The sequence below is a fragment of the Diaporthe amygdali genome (genome assembly GCF_026229845.1).
Source record: "Diaporthe amygdali strain CAA958 chromosome Unknown NODE_50_length_292117_cov_63_955086, whole genome shotgun sequence".
In the NCBI taxonomy this organism is placed as follows: domain Eukaryota; kingdom Fungi; phylum Ascomycota; class Sordariomycetes; order Diaporthales; family Diaporthaceae; genus Diaporthe; species Diaporthe amygdali.
The window spans coordinates 106673-121839 of NW_026517070.1; the positions used below are offsets into that span (position 1 = coordinate 106673).

At 53.6% G+C, this 15167-nt stretch overlaps 3 protein-coding genes across 3 annotated transcripts; 2 read left to right on the plus strand and 1 right to left on the minus strand.

Annotated features, from left to right (window-relative positions):
- Positions 1 to 2124: 2124 nt before the first annotated feature.
- J7T55_014663 (uncharacterized protein) lies at positions 2125 to 4308 on the plus strand (the record flags this gene model as incomplete). The annotated part of the gene is made up of 5 exons (XM_053134971.1): positions 2125 to 2330; positions 2383 to 2532; positions 2592 to 3466; positions 3586 to 4188; positions 4247 to 4308. 5 exons carry the CDS (start codon positions 2125 to 2127, stop codon positions 4306 to 4308), a joined length of 1896 nt encoding a protein of 631 aa, XP_052987296.1.
- A 3432-nt stretch (positions 4309 to 7740) lies between these two features.
- Positions 7741 to 8850, minus strand: J7T55_014664 (uncharacterized protein; the record flags this gene model as incomplete). Its single annotated transcript, XM_053134972.1, has 1 exon — positions 7741 to 8850. One exon carries the CDS (start codon positions 8848 to 8850, stop codon positions 7741 to 7743), a length of 1110 nt encoding a protein of 369 aa, XP_052987297.1.
- Positions 8851 to 10854: 2004 nt separating this feature from the next.
- On the plus strand, positions 10855 to 14913 carry J7T55_014665 (uncharacterized protein; the record flags this gene model as incomplete). The annotated part of the gene is made up of 1 exon (XM_053134974.1): positions 10855 to 14913. One exon carries the CDS (start codon positions 10855 to 10857, stop codon positions 14911 to 14913), a length of 4059 nt encoding a protein of 1352 aa, XP_052987298.1.
- Positions 14914 to 15167: the final 254 nt, after the last annotated feature.

Here is a 15167-nt window from a genome sequence, read left to right on the forward strand (position 1 = left end):
TCCAGTGTTCAGCGCCGTTGTTTCGAGTCCCTGTCTATTCTGTGTTACTTGAGAAACGGAATTCCCCAGATCCTGCGCGTCCCCCCAAGCCCTATCGGAAGCAAAACGTGCTTGGCCCCTGGCTCTGACGAACCTCGAGCGTGCCTGGCCGTGGCAGCGGCGTGGCCGCGGCGTGGCCGACCACGAATAACCACATCGCCAAGAGCCCGGAGTCCGGTCCTGCGAGATTCAACAGACTGTCTACACCGGGCTTTACTGACTACTAACGACTATCACTCTCCTCAACTCGTGCACTGCTTTCCTATCAGGCTTTGCATATGCCTTGCCTCCCCTGCCGGGCACGTCATTACTGCTCGGGAATCCTTGCATGCTAAGCCCTCTATCTCCGCGTCAACGTCAACGTCAACATTTTCGAGGTCGCAACGCGGAAATTCCCCATCTTGCGCCTCATGGCGATCAAACCTTTTCAAATCTGTCTTGGCGATTCAAATGGTGACGAGTGCACGTACTAGACGGCGTTGCCTGCTAGTGCTGTCTCTCCCTCAGGACGCCCTCTGCTTACGCCTTTGTTTCTGCAGTGTGTCGTCAAGCGATCAAGCATATGCCATGCAATGAGTTTCCACCACAGCCGTCAAATTACATCTCGATCACACGTCGACGCTGTGATCTGATCGTATTACCGTAGTACCCCACACAATTTACAGTGCTGCAATCTCTCCACGGCGATGCACTGCGCCTGAAGTCTGGAACCGAGCTGGTTACCGCACAGCACCGCGCCGCTGCATCTTGTTATATTGCTCTGCCTTACGTCTAAACATCCTGACACATGCCCGCATCACTCTGCAGCCGACGAGGCCGCCGATCAGCCGCTGCCTGCATGTGCTGCGACTGCATGTGTCAAATGGCAGAACAGCCGAGGGGTACATTGTATATTCGATCCTTTACGTTCAGGGGGGGTAGCCAATGTGGTCGACCCGACGCACAGGACTGATATTGCTTGTGCACCGCTGTATACATATCCTTTATCATTGCAGCGGCCGACCGGTCATGTGCTACCTCCGAATATCCTAGACTCTGGTTGCAGTCCTTCGGGTAGATTTAGCCATATTGCGCCTTGCGTCTCCGCCAATCATTGCGTCCATGGCTCTTTTGACACAACCAAGACCGGATAGTCACGTCCCAGAGACGGACAGACATGGTCAGTGTTTTTCTTCTTTGGTGCTTTGTCAAGCTTACACAATTCATACCTTCTAGATTGGACCCTGCCAGTGTGGGTGCCGAGAAACATGTTTCTGCAAGTCTATCATCGATATCGTCGGTAGGCACTCCCTGGTCCCTGATCGGACGCTGCAACCGTACCCTTGTAGCCGCTGTGTCGACGTGGAAGTCTCCTATCACCCCATCCAATCCTAGCAAGTCCCGAAGACTTGCTCTAGCCGCGAAGGAAGCCTTGCCACATGTTGACAGGGACGGACGACGCTGCCCGGACGGGGCCCAAGTCGGGAGTTAGGACAAGGTCCCATCGTCCTCGGTGTGGGACCTAAGACACCTCGGATTATGCCATCTATCCTGACACTGCCTAGCTTGCTGGCCGCGGGGGTCACTCGCGACGAAACTTGGATGGATTCATCTGCGTAGCTGCGTATAACAGATTGACTCCCAACCTCATCTTGAATACATCATGTGCTTCCTGCCACTGCCGATATATTGAGCTCAACCTCCGCACCGTCGAGACTTTATGCCTGCCCGTGTGACTGACTGCGATTGACTGCAACTAACTATTGAGTCTGTCTCCGGTTGTCGACTATTTGAGTAAGAAAGGAATCCTATTTCTCATTATTAATCTGAGACGAGTTTAACCCGCCATCCAGCCAACGGGGCCATCCACTTCCAAAGTATAAAACTTGTTCGCCTAAGTCCATTGGACTTCAGTCCGCCCCAATAGAGACGCTTTGAGGCTTCTCCTTGGGCACACAAGTACAGCACCGAAGCAGGACCATTTGACATTCACGTTTCAAAAACCAAGAATCTGCCAGTCTATCCTGTACTCCGTTTTCCTCTCCTCAATTGAACTCTCCCCTCTCATGAACTGGCTTGATTCACATATACTCAGACCTGATCATCATGGCTGGTAAAAGCTCTATGACACCTGCGATGTTTGCTGCGAGGCTTCGCGTGAACCAGCAGCAGCTTCGATATTTCGCCGCTGGCATCTGTGCCCTCATGGGCCTCTTCATCGTCTTGCACTGGATCCGATATATATTCAACAGAGCAAATTCCAAGAACGGGTCTCTCTCTAGAACCGCTTACCCATTCAGATTGATCTCAAGGTAGGCAGATCAACTTTTTGAATAGAATTTTCTCTGATTTAATTTGATATAGGAACGCGAGGAAGCTACTCGTCCGGAAGATTCCCGGCTTCACCTCGAGTGGTCATGCTCTCCTAGTCGCAGCATATCTAGCAGTAAACATTGCCCTTACCTTTACCAATGTCACCTTGGTATATTCAAGCATCGCCAATAGATGTGGATGGTGAGTGATGTCTGCCTCGGTCATTCGCAAGATCAAAGCTGACAGAACAACACTACCAGGATTCTCTCAGCAAACTTCGCCATCGTGGTCTTCCTGGCCCTGAAGAACACACCGCTGGCTTTTCTTTCTGCGTACTCATACGAGCGTCTGAACGGCCTCCACCAGATTGCTGGGTACACATCCTTCGTCTACCTGGTACTCCACGCCGCTATGTACACACATTACTTCCTCGTCAACAACCGCGCTGAAACGCTGAAGACGCACACCTCCATTGCAGGCATCATTGCTGGTTTTGCCTTTCTCGGCGTGCTCGTGTCTGCTGTCATCATCCGGCGGATCTGGTACGAGGCCTTTTATGTCTCACACATTGTGTTCTTCATCGTGGCCCTCATCTGTTCGGCCTACCATCAACCCGTGCTCGAGGACGGACTCATTATTATCTTCGCGCTCATCGCCGCCATGTGGGGCACTGACCGCCTCCTTCGCGCGTCGAGGATGTGGTACCGCGCCATTAATAACGAGGCCACCCTCGAGCCGCTGCCCAACGGCGGCACGAAGATCACGCTGAGAAAGAGACCTCACGGTGTGGTCCCCGGCAAGCACTGCTTCGTTTGGATCCCCAAGATCCGCTTCCTCGAAGCCCACCCCTTTACTGTCGTCGCAAGCGAGCCTATGGAGTTTGTCGTCAACTCCTATGATGGCTTCACGCGCGACCTGCGCAAGTACGCTCTGGACCACCCTGGAGCAAGACTCAGGGCGTCAGTTGATGGTCCATATGGCACATTCCCCGACCCATTGGAGTACGACAAGGTTGTCTTGATCGCGGGCGGCAGTGGTGCCAGCTTCACCTTTGGCTTGGCTGTCAACCTGCTGGAAAGGATGGGCCCGGAGTCCTTGAAGAACATCACATTCATCTGGGCGGTTAGAAAACATGGTAAGCTAGGACCCTCCTATCCTCAATCCTATCCGTGTTTTAGATGCACTATGAACTCTATCTTCTTTCTTCGAGAATAAAAAGGGACCGAGTCAAGGCTGACCTTTCCTCCGCTACAGATAACCTCTCGTGGTTCTCCCAGCACCTCAACACTCTTCGGACTCACGAGCACTCGCCCAAGGTCAACGTCTCGCTATACGTCACAGCAGCTCCGAGAACCCATGGTGTAGTAGAACAACGCCGTGGCTCGGTGCTCATCACTGACCTCCGACAAATGCACCGCGTCACCACCACATCCTCGGACGAAGCCTCTGACAGCAGTCCTGCAAGCCCAACAGGTCATCACGAGCTCAACGAGAAGGCCCTTGAGCGGGGCATCGTCACCACCACCACCACCACCAAGAACAGTGGTCGCAGTACCACCACCGACACTGAGAAGGCCCCCGAAATGCACACCCACCAGCAGCGGACGCCAAGCGACGACAGCCTGGCAACGACCTACAGCGTCGCAGGCTCCACCGCATCCGCAGCCGACGTCCATCGCGACGTGCTCAAGGCCGGCCGGCCCGACACAGCCACGCTGATCCGCGACGCCGTGCGCTCCACGCCAGCGCATCAGCGCGTGCTGGTTGCGGCGTGCGGTCCCGACGGGCTCATGCGCGTCGTCAGGGACACGACGGCCAGCCTGATCAGCGGCGACGGGCCAGGCGTCGAGCTGCACTGTGAGCAGTTCGGGTGGTGATCTGCCCCTCCTGCTTGCACGCCCTCTGGTCCTCATAGGTCCGAATGGCGCCATCCGTGGAATATGCCCAGCCGAGCGGCGCTTCTCGAGCGTCGGCTAGAGAGGTGTGGTCCCCTTGGCTGCGGCCATGTTCGCTCTCGACGTCGGACCGACATCACTATCGTCATCTCTCTGATATGTTTGATTTCTTGTTTTTGGATGATTATGGTATGGCGCAGTTGTCCTGGTATTTCTCGATTCGCTCCGAGCTGCGGACGATCACGTTCCGTAAGGCCGGGTTGGGGCTCTTGGGAATCAGGTGGGACGGGAAACCCGGAAATTCTTTCCACGGGGCGCAGTGAAACCTGTCTTAGATTTGCTTTTTTTTTCGTTCTGGGCTGGCCTTTTGTGCCGCCTGTTGAAGTGGGTGGTCGATGTAATCCCGCCTTGAGTAGATAGCTGCAGCTAGTCGAATGCAATGCGAGGTTATCTATCTGTTGAGATTCACCATCAGAGCAATTTGTCGATCTCCCGCACGTACCCTGGCCGGGATAATGTTACTTGAGCCGCCGGAGTGTAGATCACAAGATGTCCACACGTGTTGCGCAGTAATGCGACTGGGACAGATTTGCGATCGATTGTTGCGTATCATGAGTGGTCGCAGGACGCGGTGGCGTTCAAATTTGCGGCAGTCATGGAATCGGTCTGTACCGTTCCGTCTTCTAACCTTTCTAACCTTGGTCGACTATCAAAGCCTTACCAAGGCTTACTTGCAGTGGCTATAATCGGTTAAGGTGTTCACAAAGTCTCCGGCGTGGACGCGGTTGATAGGTCCCTTTTTTTTTCTCCGGCTGTGTTCACCTTATGCAAATTTACCCACGACTGTTCGGGCATGAACGCGTCATGAAAAGATCGAAGCGTGGCATATCCATTGCGATTCACGATTGCAACATCTTCGGGCCGTAATTGAGGGTCTTCAGATAGGCCCATTGATGTTAGACAATGTATGCCCGTTAGACAACAATATTCTTGACCCCGAGATTTCTCTTGAGTTCCGCGTCTCAATATATCTTACTTGGGTCATTGTCTGGCTTTGAACTCTTTGGGGCTTTCCATACGCGTCGTCAACGATATGGACTGTCATAGGCGACAACCACAGTTCAATATTGTATCACATAAATTTTACTCATCTTGGAAACAATCCAAACGTCGACAAATGACTATCAATAAAGAAAGCGAAAAGATCATACAATTAATAATAGCAGCTAACACAGATGAATCTATCCAACCAATAATTGCAGAAGTTGATGATGTGCGGCTTGTAATCGAGGAGTATTGGCAAATTAATGTATCAAGATGACGTTTCAAATACGCTCTTTGTGCGAATTCACTTGTGCCGCCTGGATTCAAGCCATGCGTAGGACTACATAGTCTCTGAATTCTCACGAAGGGACTGTCTCCCGTTCCTAATCTCTAAATTCTGCATCACGCTCAACAGGACCCATATTTCCTAATACACTCTGATCACCAAACACGAACTCACGCGTCAACGCATCTCTTCAAAAGCCGCTCCAGATTTCGATGTGGTTGTACAAGCCCAAATTGCTATCCTTGAACTACTTAGAATCTTAAAGTGTTGCACCACAGTCGCATTCAGCGGCCGAGAAGCAATGCAATTGTATTTCGCAGTTAATAAAGACGATATCTAACGAGGATACCTACAAAAATTGGAGTCAGCTCACAAACTACTGAGGAAAAGGTTTTAGCGGGGTGGAATAGGCTACCAAATACCCATTGCCTATCTCAAAAGCTGCAACCTTACAAAGGGTTGCGAGGCAAGCCGTTGAAAAGATCATGGACATGACAGACGGTTCTCCACGAAAGTTAAGGCTCCATGATAGGGGAGGCCTACCATCCGTTCCTACTAGTTCCAGGCCATGGAGAGAGGTGGACGTTCATCCTCGTCTTCGATGTCCCTGTCACTAGGCCTCCTATCCCACTGAAATCTGGCAAGGTAGTGCTCCACGCATATATGAACGGGCCAGCGGCTCTCTTAGTTTGCAGTTCCGACACCAGCACCGACTCGAGTCTGTTCAACGAAGCTCGGAGGCCTCGGCTACTGTCCACGCCATCCAGGGCTGCCAAGGTCGGGTACGAGTCCTTATTCATGCGGAACATATTACCTACTTCTTTCTCCTAGCCTGACTTGTCGCTTTGAGTAATGCATATGCTATCGATCCAGAGGTAGTCAACGCTGAGGCAGGAAGTGAAGCTGACGGCGCCTCGAGAAGGTAAATAGCGTGTGCCGGGGAATCCTGGCCAGCACGTTTTTTTGCCGTTAGTAGCATAGCCATGGAATCTGACTCGAAACCATTCTAGAGGTACCTCAGTGCAATATGGCCAGACCGTGAAGGTACTTGAGATCTTCCTTCCAGCCTCGGCCTCCCTACGAGCTCGGCTCACACCCTGCCAATTCCCGGAAAAAAGGACACGGGCAGCTGGTATGAAGATCATTGAGGTCGTAACGATGAGTCTTCTAAATGGCGCGACCTTTCTTCCTGGGAAGATCTTATGGGGTCTTCCGTCGCATCCGCAATCGGCTGTCCGAGGGGAAAGCCCGAAAGCTGTCAGAGGATTGGGGCAGGGTGATCACCGGAACAATGTCCAGTTTTATCTGCTGTTCGGGCCGTCGGCCAGACTGACCACTTCTATCATTATTTCTCGATGCTTCTTCGCGTTTCTCCGGAGAAGGTCCGTCAGCTGGGAAAATGAAATGGTGCCGCTTAGACTACGTGAGCGAAAATTGAGAGAGAAGGACTGGGACGTTGGATTTGGGTCACTTGCAGCTGACAGGGACCACAAGGCCCCTTCATTCGGCGAATCCTGCACAAATTGCCCCTTCTCCGTCAGAGAGTATCGCAACGCATGCAGTGAGCATCACTTAGGCCAACTGCGTCAGTACATATGGTCGATAGAGAGCAAACTAGATAATTTCAGTAGCCACTCATTAAGCGGAAAGCACAAAATATACATACTATAAAGCATTACTGTCTACGCCGAGAAATATTATATAGAAAAGACGATTTACGCTGGTGTTCAAAATACGTAGGCGCTCAAGCACACGCTCTAGTTGCTCTTGCTTGGAACCGCTGGCCATAGGAATCGAACGCCTGATGCATACAATTCCGGATAGCCTCATCCACAGTTTGTGTCTCGTCACCGCGAACACACACTCGTCGATGGCGCTGTCTCCCTGTCAGTCAGTCCATAGTGGTGGGGGAAAGCTTCGACAGGCCTGTTTATGACCCCAGTGCGCTCAAGTAGTAGCACGAGGCATTCTCTTCTCGTTTGTAGCACTTTGATCACTCGGAATCAAGAACATTACATGTAAATATGTATACAATATCATGGTATCTAATTCCCCTCATAAAAGCATGATACGACAAAGGGAATCGATAGACACCAAAGCACCCCGCTTTAAACAGATGGTTCAAGAATACATGGCGCATTGCGCAGAAGAGAAAGAAAACACAATGACTTCATATCTTACACATTAGACAACGCTCCCAGGTGCAAAAGGCGGCGCCTTGCCCGCTTTCACAAGGTCTACAGTCCTCTTCCTGCTAGTCTCGCGGTAGTGCTCGCTCTTCAGCTTCGCCAGGAGCCAGTATTGGTACAGGGCGAACAAGCTCAGACCGACGGCCAGACTTGCACCCTCGAATGAAACCGTCACCAGGGCGGCGATGCTCCAGTGCCAGCCGTGCTGCACGTGGACGATTACCATGGTCGCGATAAAACCCGCCAGACTGTTGAGGATAAGAGGGAGGTAGATGCGATTCATCAGCCAGATATAATTCCGCCTCCAGTAGACCGCGAGCCAGAGCATGCCTAGTACTCCGAGGAAAAAAGAAACGCAGCAGATCGCCAGCAGGGGAATTGAGGGGATCTTCTTGAGAGTAGCAGATGTAGTGAGAGGTATGGATGACAGATCATCCTTACCGCTCACCATCAACGACTTGTCCGCTGGAAAGCCCGTGAAGTTGGCAGGGGCAATGACGAAAGCAACGAGGACCATCCATGCAAAAATGTTTGAAAAGATGTTGTGTGCGCGTGGGATCTTGTCCAAATTAAGCAGCATGTTGAGGTATCTCGTCTGGAAACCGCTCCCGCCACGCTGGTGGAGTGATGGAAAGTAAGGCGGACGTTGTGGGCTGTTTGGGGATCGAGGAGAGCGCGGGTGGTGTGGATTTGTCGGCGTTGGTGATGAGGGTGGTGCTGGCTGTTCTCGTGTCCTTGGACTCCGATGGGGATCATTGCCCAACGTCGTGGTGCTGCTCGCGCTGCTGCTGCTCCGGTGGCTGCTGGCGCTGGGAGGTGGAGGAAGTGGTGCCTCGCGAGGCTGTGTGTAAGTCTTGGTCAAAGCTGGGTTCTCATCGCGTATACGAATCGGCATCCGCGGAAGGGGCCACTGTGGTGTTTGTGGCGAGTGCCCCGTCGATGGCCTCCATATCGGCGATGTCTTTTGCCTGGGGAAAAGCCCAAAGCTTGATCTCTTTTCCCTGCTCTTTCTCTTCTGCTTGTGGGAAGGCAGAAGGGGCTCCTGAGACGGGCTTTCCTTGGGCGTTACGGGTATGGGCAAGTGGGAACCTGACTGCCGATTCATGTTGGCCACTGGTATCGAGCCAACCCTCTCAAAGATGTCTGTCGAGTGGAACAGCGAGGCTTATGCAAGACAAGTAGCGCCTGGATATGTGATGGCGTACTTTGCGGTCAAGGGTGCGAGGGGACTAAGAAGAGCCAGGAAGGCGAACCAAGTAAAAGAAAACGGGCGACTCATAACATAGCATGAGCAAGAAAGGGAAGGACGAGAAGAGGGGTTCGGATGGAAGGGGCAGGATTGGTGGCAGGAATCCTTTGGGATACACACGATAGTCGATGCGAGACGCCCACTCAAGAGCTGACTGAGCTTGGGGGAGAGAGAAGAAGTGAAAGGGTCGAGCGAAATCGACAGCAGTTACAGAACAGCAGGAAACGACAGAAAGAAATGTAGAAAGCGGGCATGCGCCCCTGACTGATGAAATACTTAACGCAGGTGTGTTGGTAGCATTGTGCTATATTGATCCTAATCGTCATGTTGGCAGGTGGTGGAGGCGTGGTGAGCTCCATTTCTTCGCCCGAAGGAGGAGCTGGGGGCCCGGGCCAGGCCAGGCCGGACAAGAAACAACAGTTGCACTCAGGATAGCGCGGCGTTGGCAGAGCAAGGACGACAATAGGAATACGGCGGGTGCCCTCAGAGTCCCACCAGAGCGACCTCATGTAAGACGGAGGTGCAGGTGCAGGTTGAGGGTGTATATAAATAAAGATAGTGGTATGCAGGTCGGGGGCGGGGGGGTAGCCATGGATGGATCTGGCCGATCCTTGGGCGAGGCTGAGGGCCAACCTGGCTGGCTGGCCAGACACAGCACGTGTGTACCACCTAAGCTTTTAAGGTGTGCCTTCCAGGTGTGTAAGATGCGTAAGCTGCGATGGCAAGGGGCAGAGAGCAGAGATAGACAGATCAACATATAGATGTGAGACTTTGGTGTTAATATAGAGTGGTGACCTATCTTGAGTTGAGGCTGAACTGTCAGTCAGGCTGAGCTGGATTGAGGGGAGCCAACTGGATGGACTGGTCTGGTCAATGTGGGTTCCAAAGCGTTGCTCGTCCTCGTTGTGGCACAGTAGGGGAGAGAGAAAACAGCCCCCACACGCTACCTCAGCGGCATCAGTAACGAGTGGGCTGTTGGTTCAACCAACTCCATAATCCCCTCATGCTTGCTGCGTGACTCGGATGCTTCCGTCTTCTTCCAAATGGAACTGAGAGATCGAAGGCGGACTTAGTCATTCTTCTCCCTCCCTCGGCCCTTGAGAGACTAGATCGACTGCAAAAGTGATGATGATGAAGGCATTCCAAGATCGTATGACTCAGTGGGAGATGGCTGCCTAAGACAACAAGAACAAGAGTGCCTCTGATCTCATATTGAAGCAGATCGAACAGAAGGGTCATCCGAGAAGGGACTCAGAAAGAAGAAAAAAAAGAGTCATGCACAGTCACTCGGTCACAGTTGGCAACTCAAACATCGCTGCAGCTCGTACTTGACGAGGAAGGGAAAAGATGAGTGAAAGCTTTTTATGTATGAGAGGAATGGGACAGGATAATAATGACAAAGGTCTGCAGTGACGAATGACCAGAGGCCGACCCTGATGGGCAGTCTCGAGGCAGTCTAGCCTGGATAGTCTTGGCCTGGCCTGCCCTCACCCTGCACCTTCTGCCGTTAGCTCCTGCTCTGCTGCCCCAAGCTCTGCACCTGGCTGCCCATCAATTGACCCAAGATCCAAACTTTTTGGTGGGTCCAGCCCAGAATCGCCGCATATTACTGGCCACCCGATTGCCGGCGTCTTTGCGGCAGGAAGGTGCCCCACTGGACTCTCCAAGTGCACCTCCCCGTCGTCGATCGCATCTAATCGCATTTAGCATTTACCTTGCGAGCACTTCAACTTCTACCGCCCGAATCTCACTGTTCACCACTTGCATTCCCAACCGTATACACATGTACTCCATAACAACAACCACCCCCTACCGCATCTCATGTATACCCGACGGGCAAGCTGTCGATAGCCACCGGCGATGAACTCGTCCCATTCCCAGGACGGCCCCAGCCGCCACCACAGTACACCGCAACCACAACCACAATCACAACAACCGCAGGCCCAGTCGCAATCCCAATCGCAACCCGCGGATGCCCAGCCAGCTCCCTCGCACACCCCGCCTGCGACTGCGGGCGACCGGCCCTCTGATCAAGACCCCATTCCTACGAACAATAGTCACGACACAACCGCCACAACGAACCAAGTTCCGTCCCCGTCAAGGAATCTGCCCCCGTCATCCGACTCACCAGCCCAACCCGTTCAACCCTCCGTGCCCCACGACGACACGACCCCGCTGCCATCCTCCACCGGCAATGAAGATGGCCCCGTCGAAGCTGTTCAAGACTGGCTCGACAAGACCCAGCACCCCTCGTCGCAGTCCAACCAACCTGGGTCCGCTGAAGATGTCCCGCTCTCTGCTGCCGATGCTGCAGCACTCATTGCCTCCGCACAGGCTGGACTTCCCATTGATATCGCGAGCCATGATATAGCAATGCTACAGGACCCCATCCCGCCGGACTTCATACACGGCTTACCCGCAGACTTCAACCTCTCGACGGCCGCACACTTCGCCGTGCCCCAAGAAGAGATGTCTCTACCTTGGTCGATCGCTCCTGGACAATATTCATCCCAACCGGACGCCAGCGCCAAACTTTCCCTGAACCTCCCTGCACATCTTGCGGACGCTGACGACGCAGTCTCGCTTGACGAGCCAGTACTCGATGAAACCGGTTTCGACAGGATGGCACGCTTAGAGTTTGCCGATACTTTTGTAGCACTCACCACAAACACGACAATAATAGGAAGGGATCAACGCGTCTACAAAAGGGCCCAGTTAAATAAGAAGCGAGCCGAGGAAGGCTTTTCTCTATCGGGAGAGCCCGTAAAACGTTTCGCCTACAGCAGATCCTACGTTAGTCAAGAGGGTGGTGCTCTGGGCCCCGAGTCGGACGGCGAGGGGAAGTCAAGATCCTCGAAGCGGCGTAAGACGGCTCACAGTGGCCGATATGCGCTCTCGCCGCGGCAGGAGGCAGCAGCCGCGGATGACCCATCGGCGCAGGACAACGTCATTAGCAGTCGGCAATACATTGATCACACACCTGGCGCTATACCGGTCGACATAGACGCTCTTCGCCCATCCTCTGACATTGTAGCCAGAGTTGACATCCATGGTGCTGGTCCCGATATCATTGAGACCTCCAAGGGGATCTCAAGGGATCATCTCAAGATAGAGTACGATGAAGACCGCCGTGTCTGGAAGGCAACAGCCATCGGCAGGAATGGCTTCTTTTGTGAGGAGGTACTCTATCACAAGGACGAGACTGTTTTCCTCCGATCTGGTGACCATCTTCAAATCCAAGCCGTCGGCTTCATATTCACCATCAGCGGCGTTGACGAAGGCAAGTATGGCAATGAATCCCCGATGACCTACTCAGAAGGCGGCAAGTCGATGAGCTTCGACTTTCAGAACCCCGGTGCCCGGGAAGACATGCGGGACACCAGTGAAGGATCACTCTCTGACGGAGAGATTCCTTCTGCGAAGGCAATGCTCGATACAGATGATGAAGATGATGAAGATGACGAGCCGGATGAGTCTGCCAGTCCAAAGCCAACTGTCAATGATGGCGTTGACAAGACTGAGCCGGAGGGGCCAATACGACAGACGATCGAATCTGATTCAGTCAAAAACCCTACGGCGTCAGTGGAGCCGGACGTGTCACAGACTGTGGCGCCTCCAAAGAAACGTGGCCCGGGGCGCCCTCCAAAGAATGGCGTCATGTCCAAGAGGGAAGAACGAGAGCTCAAAAAGAAGCGCGAAGAAGAGGACAAGAAGAATAATCCACCTCAAGAACCAGGCGAGCCCCCGGTCAAGAGGAAGGTCGGACGGCCGAGAAAGCATCCTCGGCCTGAGGATGAGGGCGACCAGCCGGAGAAGCGCAAATACAAACCACGCAAGCCAAAGAATGAAGATGGAGAGGACGAGGAAGATCCAGAGGGCGACAAGGCTGACAAGCAGAAGCGGCTTCAAAAGCCAAAGACCCCTCCTCTAGACTTGGGGAAGAAGGAGGACTGGCCGGAAGACAAGCTGCAAAAGCCCAACAAGAACTACCAGATGCTGATCGACGAGGTCTTATGTGCAGCTCCCGATGGGCTGACCTTGAAGCAGATCTACAAGAGGATCGCGACCTTGTATCCGTACTTTTGTTTCTGCGTGGATACCAAGGGCTGGGAAAGTAGTGTGCGACACAACCTGATCGGGAGTCTCTGCTTCCAGAAGAACAATGAGACACACCTCTGGAAGCGTGTCCCAGGGATTCCGTTGGAGTCAGGCAAGAAGCGGAAGCCAAGCGATACTGCCTCGGAGCAGCGACCTCCACAGGTCTTCGCACCCAACTTCAATCATGGCCAAGGCTATCAGCAACCTGTACAAGCCCCGAATTATACAAATCAACACATGGGCCCTGCTGGAGTAACCCCTCAGATGAATGGGATGCAACGATATCATCCCGGCGGTCAGGCGCAGCCAGCTGCATACCAAAATCCCGCCCTTCCTGGCAACACACCAAGCCAGCAGGCCGGCATTCGCCAGAATTTTCCGCATCCGCCACCGCAGCAACAGCCACAGCAGCAGCAGCCGCCGCCGCCGCTTTCGACTACCGTGCCCCAGCCAGGCACTCATACGGCTACGACCGCACAGTCGAGGCCACCGTATCCGAGCCATCAGCAGCATCCTTACAATACGACGGCACCCAGCGCAAGACCAACGAACCTATCCCAGGGGCATAGTGCAACTGTTGGCTCTCTCGCCGTGCAGACCCATGCTCAGCAGCCCCTCATGGCTCGGCCTGGCCAGGGCGCGCCACTAATAACTCAGCGTGGTGGTGGCCCTGCGGCTGTTCATACTGGTCCGGTACAACAGAATCAACGAGCCCCTAGTCAACCGCACCCACAGCAGCCGTTGTCGAAGAGCATACCGCCCGCAGCTTTAGGGCCCGTGGTGGAGCCATCACTGAGAGAGTTCATCAGGAAATTTTCCAGCGAGGTCGTCAAGCAACTCCAAGGCCGCGTAAGCCGGCCTCACGCTGTTGCCGTGTCTGTAATCAATCGCGGGCTAGGACTCACCGACACGAGCCTGACGCCAGAGTACGAGAATTTCGAGAAAGCAATCATCAACATATTTCACACACACAAGTTAACCTATTCGAAGCCGAAGGCCATCGCAGCATCGACAGCCACACCAGCGCCACTCAGGCCCCCATCGGCAACAGCAACGCCGACTGTGAACGGAAACAGTGCCGCCGGCGCAGCTGGATCAGCCCCGGCGACGACACCTTCTCTTACACATGCATTGCCAAACTCTGCTCCCAACGGTCCTGCTACCTGCGCCAGTCAAGTCAATGGATCTCTGGCTGCGACCGCCAGCACTTCAAATGGCACCACTGGGGGAACAGATACTGGGTCTGGTCGCGCTGATTCGTCTATCCCCAGACCTGCTTCTGCAGGTCCCACGGCAGCTACTTCTACGAATCCAGGGACTGCTTCTCATACTAGCACGGCTGTCGGCATTGGCAACACTTCTGGATCGTCAACTGGCGTACACTCTGCTGGAGTCCCAGCCATTAATAGTCCAGCCCCAGCCCGCTCAAGTCCGACACCAGCACCAGGCACTCCTGTCCCCGCTTCGACCGACGTTCAGCTACTGGACCCTAGTCTCATTGACGTGATTCAGCAGTACAAACGGCTCAGCCAGCAAGTGCTTATACCCAAAGTTGGTCAGCTCCAAGCTGAGATTCTGGTTATGAGTGCTGTGAATCGTGTGCTAGAGTTCACAGATGATACAATCATCCCACGCACTGCCGTGAGCACGAAGCTCGGCCTGAAGGAAGCCGAAGACGCGCTCATCAACAGTCTCAGACCCCGGATCGATACGTATCTCAGAAACAAGCAGGCGACTACGGCGACGCCTGCAACGTCAACGCCAACTCCTGTTAGCGCACCCACTACCACTCCGTTGCCATTACCAGCTCCCTCACGATAGAGTTGGTTGGAGATGGGACTCACAACGCCGGTTGAGGAACTTTGGAACCCTGCTGGTGCTTGTGGAGCTTTCTGGTAACGAGGCCCCTTGAAAATACACAGAAAGAGGTGTGACAAGCATCAGGTTGGATCGACACTGGTGTAAAGTCGGGTCATTGGCTTCAAGTCATTCTATTTTTTGAATGATATGCTGTTGTCCCTGGCATATCTTTTGGCGGCCCGTCATGTTTGGACTAGGCCGAAAGGAAAGAAGTA